The sequence below is a fragment of the Ruditapes philippinarum genome, unplaced genomic scaffold (assembly GCF_026571515.1).
Source record: "Ruditapes philippinarum isolate M1 unplaced genomic scaffold, ASM2657151v2 ctg6812_1_1_1_1, whole genome shotgun sequence".
NCBI lineage: Eukaryota > Metazoa > Mollusca > Bivalvia > Venerida > Veneridae > Ruditapes > Ruditapes philippinarum.
Window position 1 is genome coordinate 3,657 of NW_026857596.1, and position 20,000 is coordinate 23,656.

At 31.3% G+C, this 20,000-nt stretch overlaps 1 protein-coding gene across 1 annotated transcript; it reads left to right on the top strand.

Moving 5' to 3' along the window:
• The first annotated feature begins 3,390 nt into the window (after positions 1-3,390).
• LOC132750262 (uncharacterized) lies at positions 3,391-9,610 on the top strand. The gene is made up of 6 exons (XM_060740205.1): positions 3,391-3,586; positions 6,197-6,349; positions 6,670-7,018; positions 7,310-7,604; positions 7,775-7,901; positions 8,243-9,610. Exons 1-6 carry the CDS (start codon positions 3,392-3,394, stop codon positions 8,477-8,479), a joined length of 1,356 nt encoding a protein of 451 aa, XP_060596188.1. The 5' UTR covers position 3,391; the 3' UTR covers positions 8,480-9,610.
• The last annotated feature ends 10,390 nt before the right edge of the window (positions 9,611-20,000 follow it).

Below are 20,000 nucleotides of genomic sequence, written 5' to 3' on the forward strand. Positions count from 1 at the left end.
ATATTCTAGGACTGTTCATCATAAATACTTTATGTCATTTTAATATTATTGAATGATAATAACAACTGCAAGTGATGCAACATTTTTATTGAACATAAAAATTATACACGTTTAGATGTACCATAATTGAGATCAAATAAGAACTGTCTTGTGATGAGTATTAATATTCTTGCTCTACGCACAGAAGGTTGTCTTCTCCAGAAGCAAATCTCATCAAAAAAAATCACGTTTCAGAAAATTATTCCCATTTCATTACTGACGGCGTCGGATAATTATAAAAGCTAAATATTTCTTGTAAAAAATACAATCTGCAAAGCTTATTCAAAACTGAATCAACCTAAGTGAAAATTGATCAGGAAGTTATATCTTCTTTTTACCGCCAACACTGCAACCAACTAATGGTAGTTAAATCGATAGCTTGTGTATTTTTAAACCTCACTAGCTTTGAATATATACTGCGGAAAATCTGTTGTTAACAGGGTGTTGCGGTTATTACGTAGGGTTTTCCCTGTCGACCATTTCCCGCAATAGATGAGAACATCGAAGCCGTCAGTGCTATGAATGGGTTATAAATGGGCGTGTTTTGGAAGTTTTTGTTGAAACTTCTCCAATTTCCTCCAGAGGGTGCACGTCGCGGAGAAGGCACACGGAAGGACATAGTCAAGTCATCATAAGTACCAGAGGTGATTGGTTGACCTGTGGTGACTTACTCTGGAGGTTTGGCGCTAATAGATCGTTTTTGTTGTCGTCAGTCAGAAAGTTGATGCGCCTTGACGGTATTGTCGTCTCCTTTACCACCAAAGAACGAAAAATGGGCTTCCAGAAAAGAATCTGCTTGAAAAAGACGTCCAGATGCTATAATCTCGGACATATGGTTATTCCGGCGCGAGGTATAAATAAACTTAAAATACACTCACTTTTGTTGGAAAACAAAACAAAAAAACAACAACACATTTTCTGTAGTAATTTTTTCAAAGTGTTGTAAAATGAATAAGAAATTCCTCTTATGCCCGCCGATTATTTTTAGAACACAAACATAAAAGTTCTTTTTTTTATTTTTCAAATAAACATAATCAATTCAGCGCGCGCAAAATATCGTTTTTCAAAATTAAAGTTTCGTAAATATGTTAATGACTTCCCGATGCTCGACTGTTAAGTAATTTGTATATGTATGCGGTTTTTTTTTTTTTTTTTTTTTTTTTTTTTTTTTTTTTATTAATGCTTCTTATTCTTTAATTATTTTTTATGTATCTCATAAGCTGTATTGGAAAATTTGAATTTATTACACATGGACTATCAAATTATGATTTATGCCCTAGAATTGAATAAACTTTCTAATTACACAATACGGGGTCATACTGATCTTTGCGTCTTTCTCTGAAATAATTATTTCTTTGTTAAAACATATTGACCACATATTCTGTCAATTAACTGTTCACTTTACTTCCGAGATTTTTTGTGTACGGAAACACATGTTTCTATTTGTGTTTTCTAATCAATTCGAATCTATAATCAGTTTAATGGGATCACCACCCGGTAAACGACTACTAGGTACTTTGGTCATGTTTTTTACCCCAAATATTTTGAATGTTTTTCTATTGGGAATTAAAATGAGCATAGTTAGTAAACAACTGGTTGTATAAATCCCTGACCTGTCTAATTCTAATTATGAGATCAGTGAATATATAAGACTTTCACTACAAAATATTCCCTAAACAAAAGAGCACTGTTTAAATTTATTCCTATACAAATAAAAGATCAGAGTAGGGATCTGTCAATTGCCAAATATACTTTTATGTTAAAAGTTTGATTAAATGAATTTGTAAGATGAAATATAAGTATTGCTTTTTTTTATTTGCTAATGTAAAATGTAATATTGTGCTGGAATTTTGTCGGAAGGTCCTTATAGGGGTTTTGTAGTTAAATAGTTTTTTTTTCGGCGATAATGTTCAAGAATATAATGTTTCAAACTATATGCTCATCACCATCAGTGAATTTTTAGTTAAAATGTATGCAAAATATTTTACTAACAGCTATGATATAGCGGTTTATGACCGTTTTCCGCGTACAGCCCTCCTGGGTGTACTAATAAGTTAGTTTTCCTTAGTTATCACGCAAGCATGATCCATGTCTCTGATGTAAGCGACAGTTTACAATTATTTGTCTTTTAAAAAAAATATTAAGGACTTTAATGGTTTATAACAACAAAAAGAACATGCATGATATTGAGAATACGGCATTGTATATACACCGGTCCCTCAAATATCGTCAGTAAGACCGTGTACACAATGGAGAATACGGTGTTGGAACGTTCTAGTTAATGACCGTCATAAACAGTTGGTCGCTGCGTAGTAATTGGAAAATTGTTATCAAGAATAATAAAGAATATTTGCCACTGAATTAAAGCATTTACTTACAAATTTTCATTTATGCTTTTTGTTTAAAAAAATATTGATAAAGTTATTATTTTTGAAGGGTTTCATACCAGAACTATTTATTACAGACGTACGTACGTATGCCAAACCTGGTTACGCGGCAGTATGACGTCACGGAGTAGTGATTTAAACAAAAATCAAGAATTTTTCAGAGATTATTATCTTTACAAATTGCAGATATATGAAATTAAAGAATTTGAAAATATTTTCATATTGTAAATGTCTGTGATGACTGATGAGTCAGCTTAGAAAAGATCAAGGTACTATTTTTTGACCTGATTACCGCGGCAGTAAGATTTGACGAACAGTTATTAACATTGGGTCGGCATAGCCTCCCCAAAAACTGCTTGTCAATTCATTAATTCAGTGCCACTTTGACTATGCCTGCTGTGTCTGGTATAATGGTTTAACTCAGGTCTTGAAAAATGAATTACAGACAACACAAAATAAAATGATAAGATTATGTACAATGGAAACTTTGAACACGCTGATAAGTGAGTTTGAAAAAGAATATTTGATTGATCTTGATTATGACTATTTTTAGATTGATATTAAAAACATGTATATATACAGCTTCGGAGAATTATGTCATGTATTCTCATACCTATTTTATATTTATCATTACCGCCAGACAAGTGTTTTTGAAGTATATATTGTTGTTTTGTCTTAATGCTTTGTTACATCTTTGTATGCATTGTCCTTCTAATCCTGGCCAATTCTCGTTTATTCAGATCCATTTAAAGCTGGTTGTAAAATGCTGAACCTTATTAAACTAATGATCATGAAATATTTTCCTTTTTGCCTTATTGTTGACTGCTGTTAAGTTATAAGTGCTCCTGAGCGATACAATTATTATGTTCATATGTGAAATTATTAAACATTCAGAATAGAAATTGAATATCAATGAAGTCAAAATTCTCATTTTAAAGGATCAAGTTTCAAAGTGTCAGCTAAAAATGGCGGGCAAAGTTGAGTATGAGTACAGAAGTACTTTTACACCACCGTATTGGAAATACCAATATTTTCTCAATGGCATAACGGCCAGCAAAGAACTCGAACTCCGTTTCGATACATTTCCACCAACACATTGCTTTGAACAAGACGATAATTGTCTGCAGGATCCGTTACAAGTAAAAGATTTTTTAACTGGGGTAAATAGCATTTTAATTATTATGTGAAATATTTTTGGAGATATCTTCAATAATAAATTTTATAAGTAAGTTTTATAAATAAGTGTTACTAACGTCATGATATTTTTTCTGACCTGAATCATTTTGACAAATTAACTATGCCTTAACATATATGTATACATATTCAGTACACGTCACTCTACCCGATAAACGGGAATTACAAAAAAGTAATAATAGAATAATCAAAGTAACAACCTATAGCTGCTATAAGAAATGTTCACACTTTTATAAAATATAAATGATCTCCGTTATGTTTGTTTGATAAAGTTTCAAGTACTTTGCTAAATATTTTTAAAGTATTTTGTAGTTCTAACCATACTACAAATCCAATCATACTACATGTATATGTAAACCATAGTTGTTCACTTATAAGGTGTGTTACAGTAATGATAATTTTAACGCAGCTAGCTAACGAAATGTCATCAATTCTGTTCAGGCACCCACTGACGCATGAAATAAGGTACTTAGGACACCAAGGTTTCCTCTTCCAGACCTCTATAGCGCTAATGTAGCATACCAATTCTTAAAGACATTTTCTACAGTTTTATGAAAATTTAATCCTTTCATAGAGTTTTCTAAATTTTTTGTATGATAAGTAAAATTTAATGGCGAATTCAAAAATAAAAAGATAAATATATGTTGACGTGTTGGATTTCTTGAAAAATGGCAGTTTCCATGGTAACCATATATCTCAAAACTGTCAAAATAGCCAAACTGTGTTATAACAAATAGAAAATGTATAAAATAGCTTAATACACACAACAAGCATAGTTTTATGCAAAGATAACCTTATCTAATGATTCTGTATGAAACAAATGATAATCTGAACATATTTCTTTAAAAATTGAGTTTTCCATGTTCCTTATTCGAACAAAAAATGAGAAAAATAAACATAAATTCTGTGAATAATTAAAGATATTGAAAAATTTCTTTCATAGGATTTTCTAATTTGTTTGTATGTTGTGTAAAATTTAATGACTAATCCAAAAATAAAATGAAAAATATATGTTGACGTGTTGGATTTTTTGAAAAATGGCAGTTTCCATGGTAACCGTATATCTCAAAACTGTCAAAATAGCCAAACAGTGTTATAAAAATGTGTAAGACAGCTTATTACACTCTCAATAAACATAATTTTATACAAAGCTTGCTTTATCTTAGGGTTCTGTATAAAACAAACGATAATTGGAACATATTTCTTCAAAAAAAATGAGTTTTTCATGCTTTTTAACTAAACAAAAAATGAGAAAAATAAACATGATTTCTGTAAAAAATTAAAGCTATCAAGAAATTTCTTTCATAGACTTTTCTACATTTTTGATATATCAAGTAAAATTTTATGGTGGATTAAAAAATAGAAATAAAATATATGTTGACGTGTTAGTTTTTTTGTAAACAGGCAGTTTCCATGGTTACCGCATATGCCAACTGTCAAAATTACCACGCTTTCTTAGTCCTGAAATATCAGTGTTATACTAAATGTATTGTCATATATACAACAAAAACATGTTGTTATAAAAATTTATTTTTCTTTTGATGTTATATTAAGTAAATGATACTGAATATGTTTTTAAAACATGTTATATAGGGCCATATTATTTTTTCACTCGACTAACATACCCGAACAGTAAGCAAGTAGTCCCTATTTAGAAATTTACAAAAAAATAATGAAATTCGCAACATTTCTTAGATATTAGTTTTGTTTTTTCTTCAACACTTTTAAAATATATCATTTTAAACTTCTTTTCCCAGTTGTCTGCCAGAAATCAAGTGGCGACACACTTTCGTCACTATATATACCACATTTGGGTGGGGTAACGCGCGCCGAATCATCATCAATGCTGTCGTATTAATGCTAGGAGAAATCCTTTATCTGATGTTGTCTAAACGACCTCTTATTCTTTTGAACCGATCTCCTCCTGAACATTTAGAAATATCTGTTCTGTATTATTTACTTATTTTTTGCTTATACCCGAATTTTAAACACTTATCCGAGTACTATTCAACTTGACCTTCTTTTTGAAGAGTAATTATCCGTGATTATCTTTCTTGGAAACGCAAAACGATGCGCACAAAAAACTACCGAAAACGTCTTTAAATGGATATTTATGGAGTCAAACCAGCTCTGAATGATGCATTCCAGTCAAGCGGAACATGATGCCATATAGACTTGCCTGCTTCTGCTTAAACTGCTCATCAAAAAATAATTTCTGACATAATAATATCTGACACTCATATATATTGACAGAACCTTCTCTCCAGATGTGTCTAACAATGTTATAGAACGTGAACAACCACTTCATAAATCTACACTCAGTTGAAAAGAGTCTGGGCATGTTATTTGTAACTTCATTGTAAACATAAAATTATATAAAGAAACAGATTGAAACAGAAAGATGAACTCGTTTTCTATGAATATAAGGCGACTTGGGCTGTATATCAAAATATACAAAACAAGTTATTTCGTAATCATGGCTAGTATTTTTTGGTCTTTATTATATAGATCTCCTATAAAGTCTAGAGCCTTAATGATCATCGATTGACGATAAATGTTTTGACCGTTTCTTTCAGTCCAAATTCACAGCATATTGGGCTGGGTGGACTGATTTGGATTCCGGTATAGACGAATACGAATTTAATATCTATTATTTAGAAAACTCACTGGACGATAATCTTCTTAGACATAAATACATGTTAACGCCAACGAGGTTATTATCATCTCGGGTATGTTTTGAAGTTAACAATGAAAATCCATAATTGGATAATTATATAATTTTGATTAAACATTTAGAAGCAACTACACATTTGTGTTAATTAATACAAAATATGAGCCTTGAATTGTACAAATGATTGTTTCTTAATGATCACGTCTGATTCATACGAATATTTTGTGAAACTTCAAACTCCAAGACAGCATTATAGTTTCTTTTCTTTTTTTCTTTTTCATTGTTTTTTTTCTTTTTTGCTTAATCAATTCTTAATCATGTGTTGTATTAAATATTTTTGGTTTTGTACTAAACATAATGTTGTATCGTTTTCTTCAGTCTTCTGCAACTCTGGACCTAGACGAACCGGGACCGTATTCAATAGAGATTATTGTATATGACCGTGCTAAGAATTATAAAGTTTCTAGAAGAATCATTCTTTATGACAATGCGTCAGTTGTTAATCTACACGGTGAACCGTCAAGCATTGTTCAAGCTGATGATTCCGGATGGATAAATAAACATAGCGAAAATATCGAAATTGTATGGCCAAATAGATTCCGGAATATAAGACATTACAACGGTGGATGGCTTAATGGAGTACAAAAAAATGATGACGTTATTAAAGATCTTGATGACATAGAAGGAAGATCAAGTAGAACAGTTGACAGACTGAATAACGTTAACGGTAATATATATATTGAGAAAGCAAAGAAATGTATTTCTAACCTGTAATTGAAGTTTTCGTGTATCTAAAATGGTTAAATCATCTTCATTGGGTATTAATCATAATTTATGCAAATGTGAAAGTATCAATGATCCAGAACTAAACGCTGATATCCGCCAGGGGTGTCCTATCACAATAATCAATGCACTAGATATCTATTACATTGCATAATAAGTTTTTTTTTGAAAACTAAATTCTTTGTTTTGTATTGTTTCAACAACTTATTCAGCTCTTTACGTAAATATATTTCAGGAATTGTTCGGTTTGATGTTGCACGCAATGTTGAGTTTGATGGTAAATCAACCTATGATGGATTCGAGCGAGTGCCTGAAGAGTTCTTCAAACTAGAAAAGATGGTTTATACTGATGAGGAATTTGTGGATGGAAAGAAGCTTACGTATATCATTCGTGCCACAGATGCATTTGGAAAATTTGCCGAGGATAACGTAACAGCTATGATAGATCTATCTCCACCAATAATAAAAAAAATATGGCTATCAAATGGCAATGCTAAAGCGAACAGCTTCTTTGGACTTCATGAATTACTGTAAGCTATGACACAATTACTATTTTGTCCAGTGCTAATAGAAAAAAGTATCAATCAGCCTTTTTGAGATACATTGTCTTCATAGTATTAACAAAAAGGACAGATTTAATAGAATCAATGTACTTTCTTTTAGAAAATCTTTGTTATTAAGTATTATTTTTATTTGTTAGAATTGACTGGAAGGCATTTGATTACCACAGTGGAATACACAAGCTTTCCTGGAAAATATTTGAAAATATTACCAAAACTGACATCACCTTTGGAGAGATTAATGAGCCACCAATAGGGGAAACAAAGGTATTCAGACAATTGTCAGCTTTTCTTAAATGTATCAAGCTACTGATTAAAGGAACAGTAAATGCAACTTTGCATATGATTGCCAACTATAAGCCTCTGGAAACTAAACAACAAAATTAGTCATTTTGAATATCCACATCATTGTCTTTCGATTGTCTAATGTGATAACATTTATTATAACACAGTTGTTGTTTTAGTTCTTTTTTTCTAATAAGAAGCCATTTGTTTGTTTGCAAAACTTAGATTATACTTGACACTAAATAAAACTTTTATATTTTACGATTGCAAATTGATATCATTCACTAAGAAAATAAAGATCATAACGTTTTTATTTACGCCAGACAATAGACGAGTGCAAGATCACAGACACTGTACATACACGAGGAAGAATTTGTTACTGCTCGCCGTATAACGGATGCTATCATAAGCATTTTCAGGTCAAACCACTAATATCGGAAGACAACAAAAATGATCTTATCAGTGGATGGAAATCTGGAGACTTTGAATATTTCTTAGAGGTGACTGCTATCAACAACGCTGGTTTAACAACCACAAGACAGAAAAAAGTTAAACTATAAAATATGTATCGTGGACATCTTGGGTTTTGGCAAAATTGAACTCAAGTGTATTAAATGTTTTCTGTAAATGAGAACTTTCTACAATGTAATATAGTGTATCCAGTTTTAAAGCTATATTTTGGTGTCTACACTTTTCTCCTTTTTAATACATAAAAAGGGTTGTAAAACCTGTGGTTGAAGTGTCATGAAATAATTTCATCATAGTTACTAGTATTCTGAAAATGTTGTATGTGTCATGTTATAAATATACGTACAGACTCTTTTTCAATTGAATCATAATTTTAATAATTATTTTAATTCCTTCTAATTCATTTTTTTAATTTTGCTGTAATCGGACATTTTTGTCTCGTTTATTTATTATTATCATTTTTATATTGGGCTTTTGTTTCTATTACTTTAAAACAAAGCATCTCAGTTAAATGGGATAGTTCTACATTGGGCACATAAGTTTTTCAAACAAATACTGATAATGATCATTTAAACCGTTATTCGCACAAATTTGCTATTTTGTTTATTCCTTCTTGCTCAGATTCTATACCCACAAATGCGCTTATAAACAAAGGTTTAAATTTTCAGCACAAAGTCAATCGTATCCCTCTGTTTCATGTTTTGATTTTTGCTTGTCAGTTATACAAGATTAATAGAACGTTAAGAAGAAACATATATATCATTTCAAACAAAGATATATAAATAGTCAATCAAGGACAATATTTTTAATAATTAGATTACATTGTTGCACCCTGATACCGGAAAACAGCATATTTTGAATTATCGAATATGCATACTTTCCTTTATTCGTACAAAGTAATGAGAGGTCGGTAGTTTGTTAAAGACCATAATGATTTCTATTGGTGGGAGAAGTGATAATTGTTTCCATAAAAAGTTTGAAGGTTTATGAAATTCTTGACTAACATACTTGTATTTATTCAACATTTCATATATTTTTAATACATTGCAGCCTAAAATAAATAACCTGCGCAACGCAAAAATCATACCACAGCCTTCATCATGTTAAATTTGACATTCTAATGAAATTATTTATATATTTTATTCAAACTCATCATGTTATTTTTTAATTGAAAAGCCTTATTATATATTCTAAATTACATACTTATATTAATAAACGCATTTACCAGGTATATACATATTGTTCATATTATTTTTATTTAACAACACAAGACAAAAAGGAAGGTAATAATATTACATTTGTAATATTTGTTTGTTGTAGTTCCTCCCCTTGCATTGCACTGCGCGGAAAGACGGTGCATCTTGTTAAGATACATCTTACTGAAGAAATGAACGATAAGAAAGTAATGCATGTAGATTGCTTTCAAAAAACAAGGTTGTGTGTATCTGCGACTAAACAGTTAATGTATGCATCTTATTTTGCAATATTTTTTCTCTAATAATCAATACAAAAATTTAGCATCTAAAATGTCAATGAACCATGGCTAAAAATTGGTTTATTTTTTATAAGGCATGGATGTTTGCTCAAAATAACAGTATATGTGCAAACAAACTAAGGCACATTCGAGGACGTGGATGGAAGCGAGGAGGTGGGTGAAAAATCAGAAAAATGATACTACAACATGTGTAAAAAAGATAATATTTTTTACGACTGTTCAAAATGAACATGCGTACAGTTAATATAATGTCTTATCAAAATGAATAAAATTGTCTTAGCAATTCAAGGAATGCAAATCGTGTCTGTTTTGTAACTTGCCATAAAAACGACAGAAAAACTTGTGATCACTAGTGATTTTAAGTACATGTTATATACAATACTCACACTAGACATGCATACTCTTTATACATGCCTTATCAGTGAAATTGTCGTGATAATACAATATACGTGACATTTCAACAAATAAAGATAATAAATCTCACATAAATGCATTTCTTTTAAGTGTAAATTCATGCCATAAAAACTGATCACAGGTGATAATAAATATGCTTCGTTGACACTTGCTATAAATTCTTTTAAATACTTTTAAGGACCGTGTTTGGAAGCCACTGCGACTGATTTAGAGGAAAGATTAATTCTACCGTATCTCGTTAAATGACTATGTCTTTTATAGCATACGCCATCATTTAATGTATTGAAAGAATTTAAAGCTAGCTACAAGATTTATGCATTGACAGCTTCAACTCCAATGATTGCTATGGCCAGGTAGAAATAAAAAAATAAAAAAAAGATCGATTCAGTTTGCAAACAAATAACAAGTTATATATATTGTTTTTCTTTCTTTTTCTCTTTTTTTATGAATGTAATTTAAATGACAATACATTATTTTTCTATAGTTATAGAGAATAAAAAACACAAAAACAGGGATTGGTAAGAAATGCCCAAAATAATAGCGGCGTGGCCGAATGGTCAACGCGTCGGACAAGTAATCTTGTCAGGATTGCTGAGCGCGTAATATCAAACCCTGTCAGGGGAAAGCCGTTGTTTCCTTGAGCAAGAAACTTTACATGCATTGCTTTGTACTGGTTTATTCCAGGAACGGATTCGAGCGTGTTTCAATAAGTTTACAGCTTCCAACACATTCGAACTAAAATAAATTTGTATAAACCAAATGCCCAAAACAACACGTAAATATACTTTATATTACAACATTTTATTTTCGATCTGACATGTTTTTGCAGCATAAATACATCTACGTTTAAATTAAATTCGGTTAACTTGCCAAATTTATTGCAGAAACTGCCTATTACATTTCAATTACATTTTGCTTTATTGTGATTAATTTTCTTTTAAATCATCATCTATTGTCTTACAAGAATTTCCGTTTTGCCTAGATTGGCAGCAGATAGATTAGAAAATCCATGTTTGGTAAGTGAATTATCCACCTAACCATAGGAAATCTATTAAAAATGTGACAGCAAATTTTAAATGAGAAGTTTTAATTTACATTTTCGTAGAATTTAATTGTAATTATATGTTCCCTCGACGACGGTAATGTTTAACTATTTTAATTAAACGCTTCAATATTTCAATTTATTGCCAGTTGCACTTCCATCTATTTTCTGACTGACAGAGATGTGGTACCAAACTGCGTGTATTTATATGAACGTATGGTAATAAACTTATTAAGGAGAATGTAAAACATGCTGGAATTTCTTGTTCATATAATATATCCGGCCATTTATGTACCCGTCAAAGAGCAAAGATAAAATTATTAAATCTATTTTTCACTGAGAATGACGAAACACGAGAACACTTTGTGAAGTTTACTTCTGATAAAGGAATGCGCAAATACTAAGTGAACAAGACATGTCGATTCCATTATGCCCCGGTCACATATTCACGGATAACGCCACGGAGTAGCTACGGTCGGATATACAAGGACTTCTACGATTGATTACGGTTACAATACGGAGAGCTATACAGGGGTCAGTATCTCGAAGCTATCGTTAGCATAACGACTGTCGTAATTAAGCCTCTCGTTAAGGTTTTCACTGGTATCTCGAAACTCTCGTAATTAACGAATAATCGTTAAAATGCCCAATTATTAACGGTTGCATTGAAGGTGTCGTATAGCTCTCGTTACGATCACTTTGGCACAAAAGGAAGAATACTGCGAATTTCAAATACACAAAAAATGAGATTTATATCAACTTATTGATAAAAATAATGAACATACATAAATATGATTTTTATTTCTTTTTCTCACATATCAAACATATGTAAGAGCTCTTTTAATTTACATAAAGATGTACATTTAAATGCAGATGAAAAAAATCATATCATAACTGAAGTATCGACAGGAAAAAACTCTGTAATGTGTAATTTTGCACAAGACAATATCAATAAATATTTGCATGTACATAATGTTAAAAAAGTAACAAAATTCAGTACATTTTACAGAATTTTATTTCAAAAAGTTATCTGTGATGTAATGATTTAATCGCATGGAGAAAAATGCATTACGTTACGCTGCAAAAATCAGTACAACAAATAGGCATGAAATATATGGAAATTTTGTTTGTTTAACATAACAGATTGAAATATTTTGCTCTTGCCAACACCAGCTGTTATATTTTTACTTGCTATATTTTAATTTGTAATACATAATCCTTTCTTAATCCTTTGTTAAAGACAAAATGAAAATTTATCCATAAATTAACAGAAGATTATATAAACTTAGTGATTATCAAATGAAAATAATATTTTTTAATATAAGACAGGTTGCATGACCTTATACGAGGGATGATCAAAAATAAACCGGACTGTGACTGTCAATTAAAGAATTTTCAACCAATCACTTAGTGTTATATATCACACTTAATTGGAAACCAATACCTGTAAATTGATGCTTTATCTAATCTGATAACGCAAAAAGCTTGTCCGTAACAGCGAATTTAATAACCATGGTAACGCACACCGGCGCAGTGCGTAAAATTCGCCTTGACATCAGGCGCTTTAAGCTGCGTATATTTTACAATATGGCACATTTATATTTCAAAATACGCCAAAACGTCATGAGTCATATCTTTGACGATGTCAGAAAAAAATGACTTCATTTAACGCATATTTATATTTGCAATCACAATTCAAACGTCGCTTGTTAAAGAAATAATCGCGTTAAAACTATGTCGTCGGAACGAGACAATAAGAAAAGTTTATCAAAAATAAGGCGAGAAACTGTTTGAAACGTAGAAAAAGATAATGGCTACCAAGAGAAAAGTTCCTGGAAGCCACAGCATAGTTTTTTATTAGCATAAACCATTAAGAAAGGGTACAAAAGAAATGGAAAACAAGTAAGGGAGAGGCAGAAAGACGAAATTTTTAGAGAGGTTGGCGACGTCAATCGCCGAGACGTTGAAAAATGACAGTCGATTGACTGTGGACATTGTCAATGATGTTCGTCAGTAGCTACTACGGGACGGTGCAGTCCACTCTAACTAAGGATTTTAAAATGATAATGGTTAATGCATTTATTACATATATTGTATTCTTCGTTTACACTTGTATCAATTATTTTCTTATTTTACGCAGTAGTTTTATGGAGAAATTGTGTCAACAATTAGACAGTCACTGTTCAAAATCGGCTATGCGTTTTATTTATTTTAAAATAATGACAATTTTGTTCATAGTTGTATTATTCTTTTATATTTTCTTATGTATGATACATTATCATTCAGCAACATAATTTTACATTATTTGTAATACGTAATATAGTTTATTGTATGTGCGATTTTTCAAATATTCAAGTAACAGAAGGAAAGAACGGAAGTTTGCGTCGTTACAGGAGCTCTTTATCATCATCCATTCTTTTACAATACAATATGATACCAACTTGTACTGAAATATATATAGGCAGTGGATCCGCCGCATCAACAACATGACTGTACCACGTATTGGCCTACTCCGTGAATAAGTAAAACAACTGCTCCGTTAAGGAAAATACACTTGTGACGTCGTTAACGTCCATTTTAAAGTTATACCGTGCGCCGCATTGCTTTACATGGACATGCCAAAAACATCATAACTTTTTTCTTTGTTTATATTTCTTGTTGGTATTTTTTGTATCATTCAGAGGATGGATTCCGATTTATTTTCCGTGTATTTTTATGTAAATTCATTTAACAGGTAAAGAATCATTTACAAAGTCCGGTTAATTTATGATCATCCCTCGTATAAACGGTTGTTTGTTAATATAACCCGAGCCGTCAGGCAAGGTTTATATTGCAAACAACCGTTTATATACGGCCATATAACCTGTCAGGAATATTTATAACGAATTAATAAAGCTTCGAACTTCCTTTTTAAAGAGTAAAAGTAAGATTTCCAGCTCGTGAAAATATATGGAAATTTATCATGTTTCGTGAAAATATTTCTATATTTCACTCAAACGAAAAACATCTTAATATTTCTTTAAAACTAAACCCATCGTCGCTGTCGTCGTTGTATCATCATCATTATCATAGTAATAATCATTGTCACTGGTATATCACGATCGTTTTTTTAACTTACATAAGAAAAAAAGAATTCTAGATTATTTATGGTGAGACCATTTGCAGATACGAGTACATAATCAATTTATTAAGCGTTTACATTGTATACTAAGCAAAGTTATGGACTAACTTGAATCTTAATTTATTGTCCTTATATGTGTTTAAATAAACAGACTACTAGTATTCAAAATAGATACTATGACGACTGAATGTTCGCTATTTACATTCATTTAGATATTTGCAATTTCAATATTTCATCCATGAAAGCAACATTTTCAAGTTTGAATCTTGAGAGTATACTTACACCCTGAAACAACACGTTGCTGTAGTCTGATAAAATGAGTGAGGGTATTGAAAAGAAGCTCGGCCAGAATATTTGCTTTGACTTAGTAAAGTGTTTAAAATGTCTGATTTCCACTTGCAACCGTCAGTCTCTGCTGTTCTATATACAGGCGTTTTCCCCCAGTTACAAGTCTTGCAGTTTATATTTTAAGTATTTACCTTTCAATATTAATCAGTTTCATAGAAACTTTCTGCATTTGCAATTTTTCTTTGTTTACGTTTTGTTACGACCATTTCTTCCTGCTTTAACACACTGTTCGCGGTATTCAAATGATTCCCTGCGGCCTGGGTATTGGTACGCGTTTAACTTTTGAGGCATGGAGGAGCACGTGACCTGTTTTCGGTACATGGAGGAGCATGTGATCTGTAAACCGTACATGATTGGTTAATTGACCTTTTCGAAAACCTAGCTAAATAACGTTTGCCGGTACGTTACGGATTTCCCTGTAGGTGACGGCAAAAAACGGGTTGGGTCTAATTCCGTACCGGGTTGAGACCTGTAGGGAATTAGTCCGAATTACAACCTAATTAAGAACAAAAAACTATATTGCGTGATATTTCTAATTTTCTTTAATTATTTTACCGTTTAAGGTGGAAAAACTTGAATGATGTGTTTGAAAATTATCAATATTTCTTTAATATCTATCTCAAAGTTTACAAACAATAAATAGTTTATACTGAAAATCTACAAAATTAAAATATTCTTAGTGGCATCTGCCATAATAAATAGAGATATTTTCTGCGTAAACTTCTGTGTCTACTTTATTTATTTTTTGCTCGGAATAATTAATAAAATGGTAGGCCTATTTAATCATTTTCTTAAAAGAAACAATTGATGACCTTCTCCGGTATCAGGTCTTTAACGGTCACCAGTTTCCAAAGACCTTCTTCTATATTGATCGTTTATTCAATTGTCAACTATATTCCTGATACACACGTTTATTTATCCCCCTACCCCAAATATATTGAAAATAGTTAAATGAAATATCTTTATATCATTAAAATGTTCACCGCAGGGAACCATTTTACTTGTAACATAACTCAATCGTAAATAACTAACGAGTAAGGAACGAACGATTGCTTAACTATTGCTGTCGAGATACCCGCGCTAGTCTCTCGTTCACCAACCTTCCGTCAATCGTTAGCACGTTCGTAAACGCAAATATTACGATAGCTTCGAGATACTAACCCCTGACCAGCAGTACGGGTAGCTACGGACGATGCCGGAATAAATCCGTGGCTCTTCCGTGGTCGTATTCCGTGAATATGTGACCGGTGTATAACTGTGAAAATAATAATAATAATAATAATAATAATAATATATTATTATTATTATTATTATTATTATTATTATTATTATTATTATTATTATTATTAATAATAATAATAATAATGCGACTCATTTGGAATTTTGGCCTCCGATTTTTCATAATTATTCGATTTTTAAGAACAGTTAAAATGTAAATGGTTTGGACATGGGCGTTTGCTACATCGTGTACTTGACGCATGTTTTTTAACATCTTTTTTTTCTTTTGTTTTATTGACTTGGTCAAAAATGATAAAAAAGTAAGCAAAAGATTAATAGCATCGGTAGTGTCAAGTGTCATACGTTGTAAAGTACTTCATTTTGTTGAAGCAATAAATAAACAAATAATTATGTTTTAGTTTGGTCACGGTTGTGCATAATACCATGTTTCCCTTTTTGTCTTATCTCATCTAAATCTAATATTCCGTTTAGAAAGCAAATTATTTATTTAAATGACAATGCATTGACAAATGTACACGTCCTAAATTCTAATTAGAATTGTTGACCCTTCATGCCTACAAATTTTGTTATGCACTGACACATCCATTGAGTTTGATATTTCCGTGTACACTAAAATAATCTATATACATCAAGAGCCTTTCTACCTACACAATTTAAACATTTACAAATTAGATACGTTTTAATGCATTTTCGAAATAAAGCAGTGCATTAAACCTCTTTAGATTTTAATGCTGATGCATGAGACAAAAAATACGTAAAGGATACAAATAACCATCAGTATTTGTTAAAGTTACTGCGGTAGATGTCGAAATATTTTAATTACATGCAGTCCTATTGTGATTTATAACATTTTAGAACATTAGTTTCTTTCTTTGCAAGACTTTTATTATTATTGAAGTACTTTTACCGTATCAGAATAATAAAACACGCTGAATGGATTAATGGTTTAATTAAAGAAAAAATCGGCAATTCAATTAGTTGAAGTAATGAAAAGACAACATTGTGTTTAATATAATGGTTGGCGAAGGAATAACAAATTTAAATCTAAAGCAGATGTTGACACAAGAATTTAAGATATCTTGTACTGAAAAACTTTAACTTTGAAAAGTTATCTCGATTTTCCGGGAAAATCAGAATTTTCTTTAAGAAATTCAAAACAGTGATTCTTTAAATGAAGAAAAAAATATGTGCTATGGAATTAACTGTTCTGTGTCACTTGTTTTGACTTATCAAATCAAACACTACAGAATAACCAGAAATAATTACAAAGAAGGAAGGAAGGAAGGAAGGAAGGAAGGAAGGAAGGAAGGAAGGAAGGAAGGAAGGAAGGAAGGAAGGAAGGAAGGAAGGAAGGAAGGAAGGAAGGAAGGAAGGAAGGAAGGAAGGAAGGAAGAAAGAAAGAAAGAAAGAAAGAAAGAAAGAAAGAAAGAAAGAAAGAAAGAAAGAAAGAAAGAAAGAAAAAAAGAAAGAAAGAAAGAAAGAAACAAACAAAGAAAGAAACAAAGAAAGAAAGAAAAAAAGAAAAAAAATGTATTCATCAATAATGTTTTACATATAGCAGTAACAAATTAAGATTCTTTAAAACGATGTATATCATTATTTATTTGGTATTTTGGTATAAGTATAAATCAGTATTATATTTTTTACCACATTGTAATCTATTCAAAAGTGATATTCTGTAAAACAAACAGTATTTAATAATTAAATTGTGATCAAAATCATATTTCTGTCTTCAAATTAGACATAATTTAAAATGTGACCGATATCATAATTCATTCTTCAAATTATACATAATTAAAACGTTTATATTTTTTCACACCGATTTATGCATGATAATGAATGAAAAATGTAAAAAATCGGCGACCCCCCCCCCCCGATATTTGTCTATTTTGTGATCATGATTTCTAGGTACTGCTCCAATCCTGTATTGAGTTAAATCCAAGATATTTAGCATGAAACATCTAATGGGTGTCTACCAAGTTTGTTCAAAGGGCCCTGTGGTAAAAATTGACCCGCCCCGGGGTCATTAATTTTTCTTATATGTGTATAGTAAAAGCTTTAAAAAGATCATCTTTTAAAAGACCCAAAGAGCTAGAGATTAGATAATAAGCATGAAATATCTTCAGATGGGTGTCTACCAAGTTTGTTTCAATGAGGGTCCTTGGGTTAAAATAGTCCCACCCAGGGTCATTGATTTTCCTAACATGTGTATAGTAAAAACTTAAATAATCTTCTTTTAAAAACCTCATAGAGCTAGAGCTTAGATATTTATCATAAAACATCTTTTAATTGGTGTCTACCAAGTTTGTTCAAATAAAAGCCCTTTGGTTAAAATTGGCCCCGCCCCGATGGCCTATATACAGGTGAGCGATTTAAGGGCCATCGTGGCCTTCTTGTTAAATTTAAGGCATCTCAACATTTTACACAACTCTCTCTCTCTCTGATGTCGGGAATAAATTAATTATTTTCTTATCTACTATAGCAAAAACAACATTAAATACCTAGTAATAATGCTTTATATTTGAAAGAACATTATTACAAATCAATAGAATCAATCAGTGTTATATTTATCTGGATCTGTTATGTTCTTGTATAAGGATTCATAAGATCATCAATAGCATTTGTTGCTGTATACTTTTCAAAACGAAACTATAACAGATCTAAATTCGTGGTTACAAAATATAACAAATGGAGTATCATTGTGTAATATGCAGGCCTTAATTGACACATTAACTTTTTCTTTGGTTATCCTGTCGGGCAAGCACTTATGAAAATTACTTGCCCTGACCCAAAGCTTGCTTGCCCTGACCTAAACCAGCAAAGTAATGAAAACCAACAATACATTTGTTTCGCAATCTTTTGAAATTGGGTTAATTTATCTTCAATTCTTCCAAGGGTTACAAATAATTAGCGGCCTATATGCTGTTCAAAGAAATTTTGACATTTTTTGACAAAAATACTCATTACTTCACTAGAAATGGGTTTTGAACAGTTTGAAAGGAAAAGGGGGCTTATTTTGATTTTAAAAATGTATCTCCTAGTTAAGATTTTGGAGGGGAAAATAATGACAAAAAATAAATTGTTTCCAAGTTTTGTGCATTTGACATTTTAAATTCACATTTAGTTCTTTCTTCATCAATATATATAAATAAAGATTTGAGTGAACATGATCTTTTTGGGTTTTTTTCATCCCTGCCGCCCATGTCTTAAATATTCCTTAAACTTCTACAAACATGTCTTAATGCATTAAAGATAGGTTGCGAAAATACGTGACAATTTTAATTACGGCAGTAAGTTTCTGCATTATTTTTTCTTTCTAAATTTATATCAAATTCCTTTATGGATATGACTTTGTAACATATTTGCAGAGGAATTGTTTTTATTTTCATAATTATCTACAAGAGAAACGTTGTTTTTTTCTTTGAGGAAATACGATAATGTTTACTGCAAAAAAAGAGCCAGAACTCGGCAAATATTTCAGTTAGAGGTGTTGACATATATTAATGTTTATCAAGTCTTGTCAGCCTGTGTTTTGGCTCCTGCTGTGAGCTTTAGCATTGACCGTCTAGACAAATTTCAGCTGTTCTAACACCACACTGGCCATAGCTTTCCAGAGGCGGTGGGTCCATCGCAGCGGCGGTAGAGTCGCAAAAGCGGTGGATAAAATATGGCCGTTTGCTGTTGTCGGTAAGTATATGACTGAATTTTGTTTTATGTTTTGATGTTTTACTTGAAACATTCAGTGAGACTGGAGCCCACATATGTACTCTTTCAACCTATTACACGGACACGGTGCAATTCATTGCCTTTTATGCACTTTTTAACACTTCTGTACAGTTTGATGAGGGGACACCACTTTTGCCTAATTTTTGGTAAAAACACATACAAATGTGTGCAAAACGACCCCATAATACAGCGGCATCACATCGAATGAATGATACTTTCACAAATTAA

Excerpts from the sequence above, each read along its gene's own strand:
- LOC132750262 (XM_060740205.1), top strand. The coding sequence starts at position 3,392 with ATGGCGGGCAAAGTTGAGTATGAGTACAGAAGTACTTTTACACCACCG. Across the intron at positions 7,019-7,309 it reads CAGACTGAATAACGTTAACG|GAATTGTTCGGTTTGATGTT; the intron begins GTAATATATATA and ends AATATATTTCAG. Across the intron at positions 7,902-8,242 it reads CACCAATAGGGGAAACAAAG|ACAATAGACGAGTGCAAGAT; the intron begins GTATTCAGACAA and ends TATTTACGCCAG.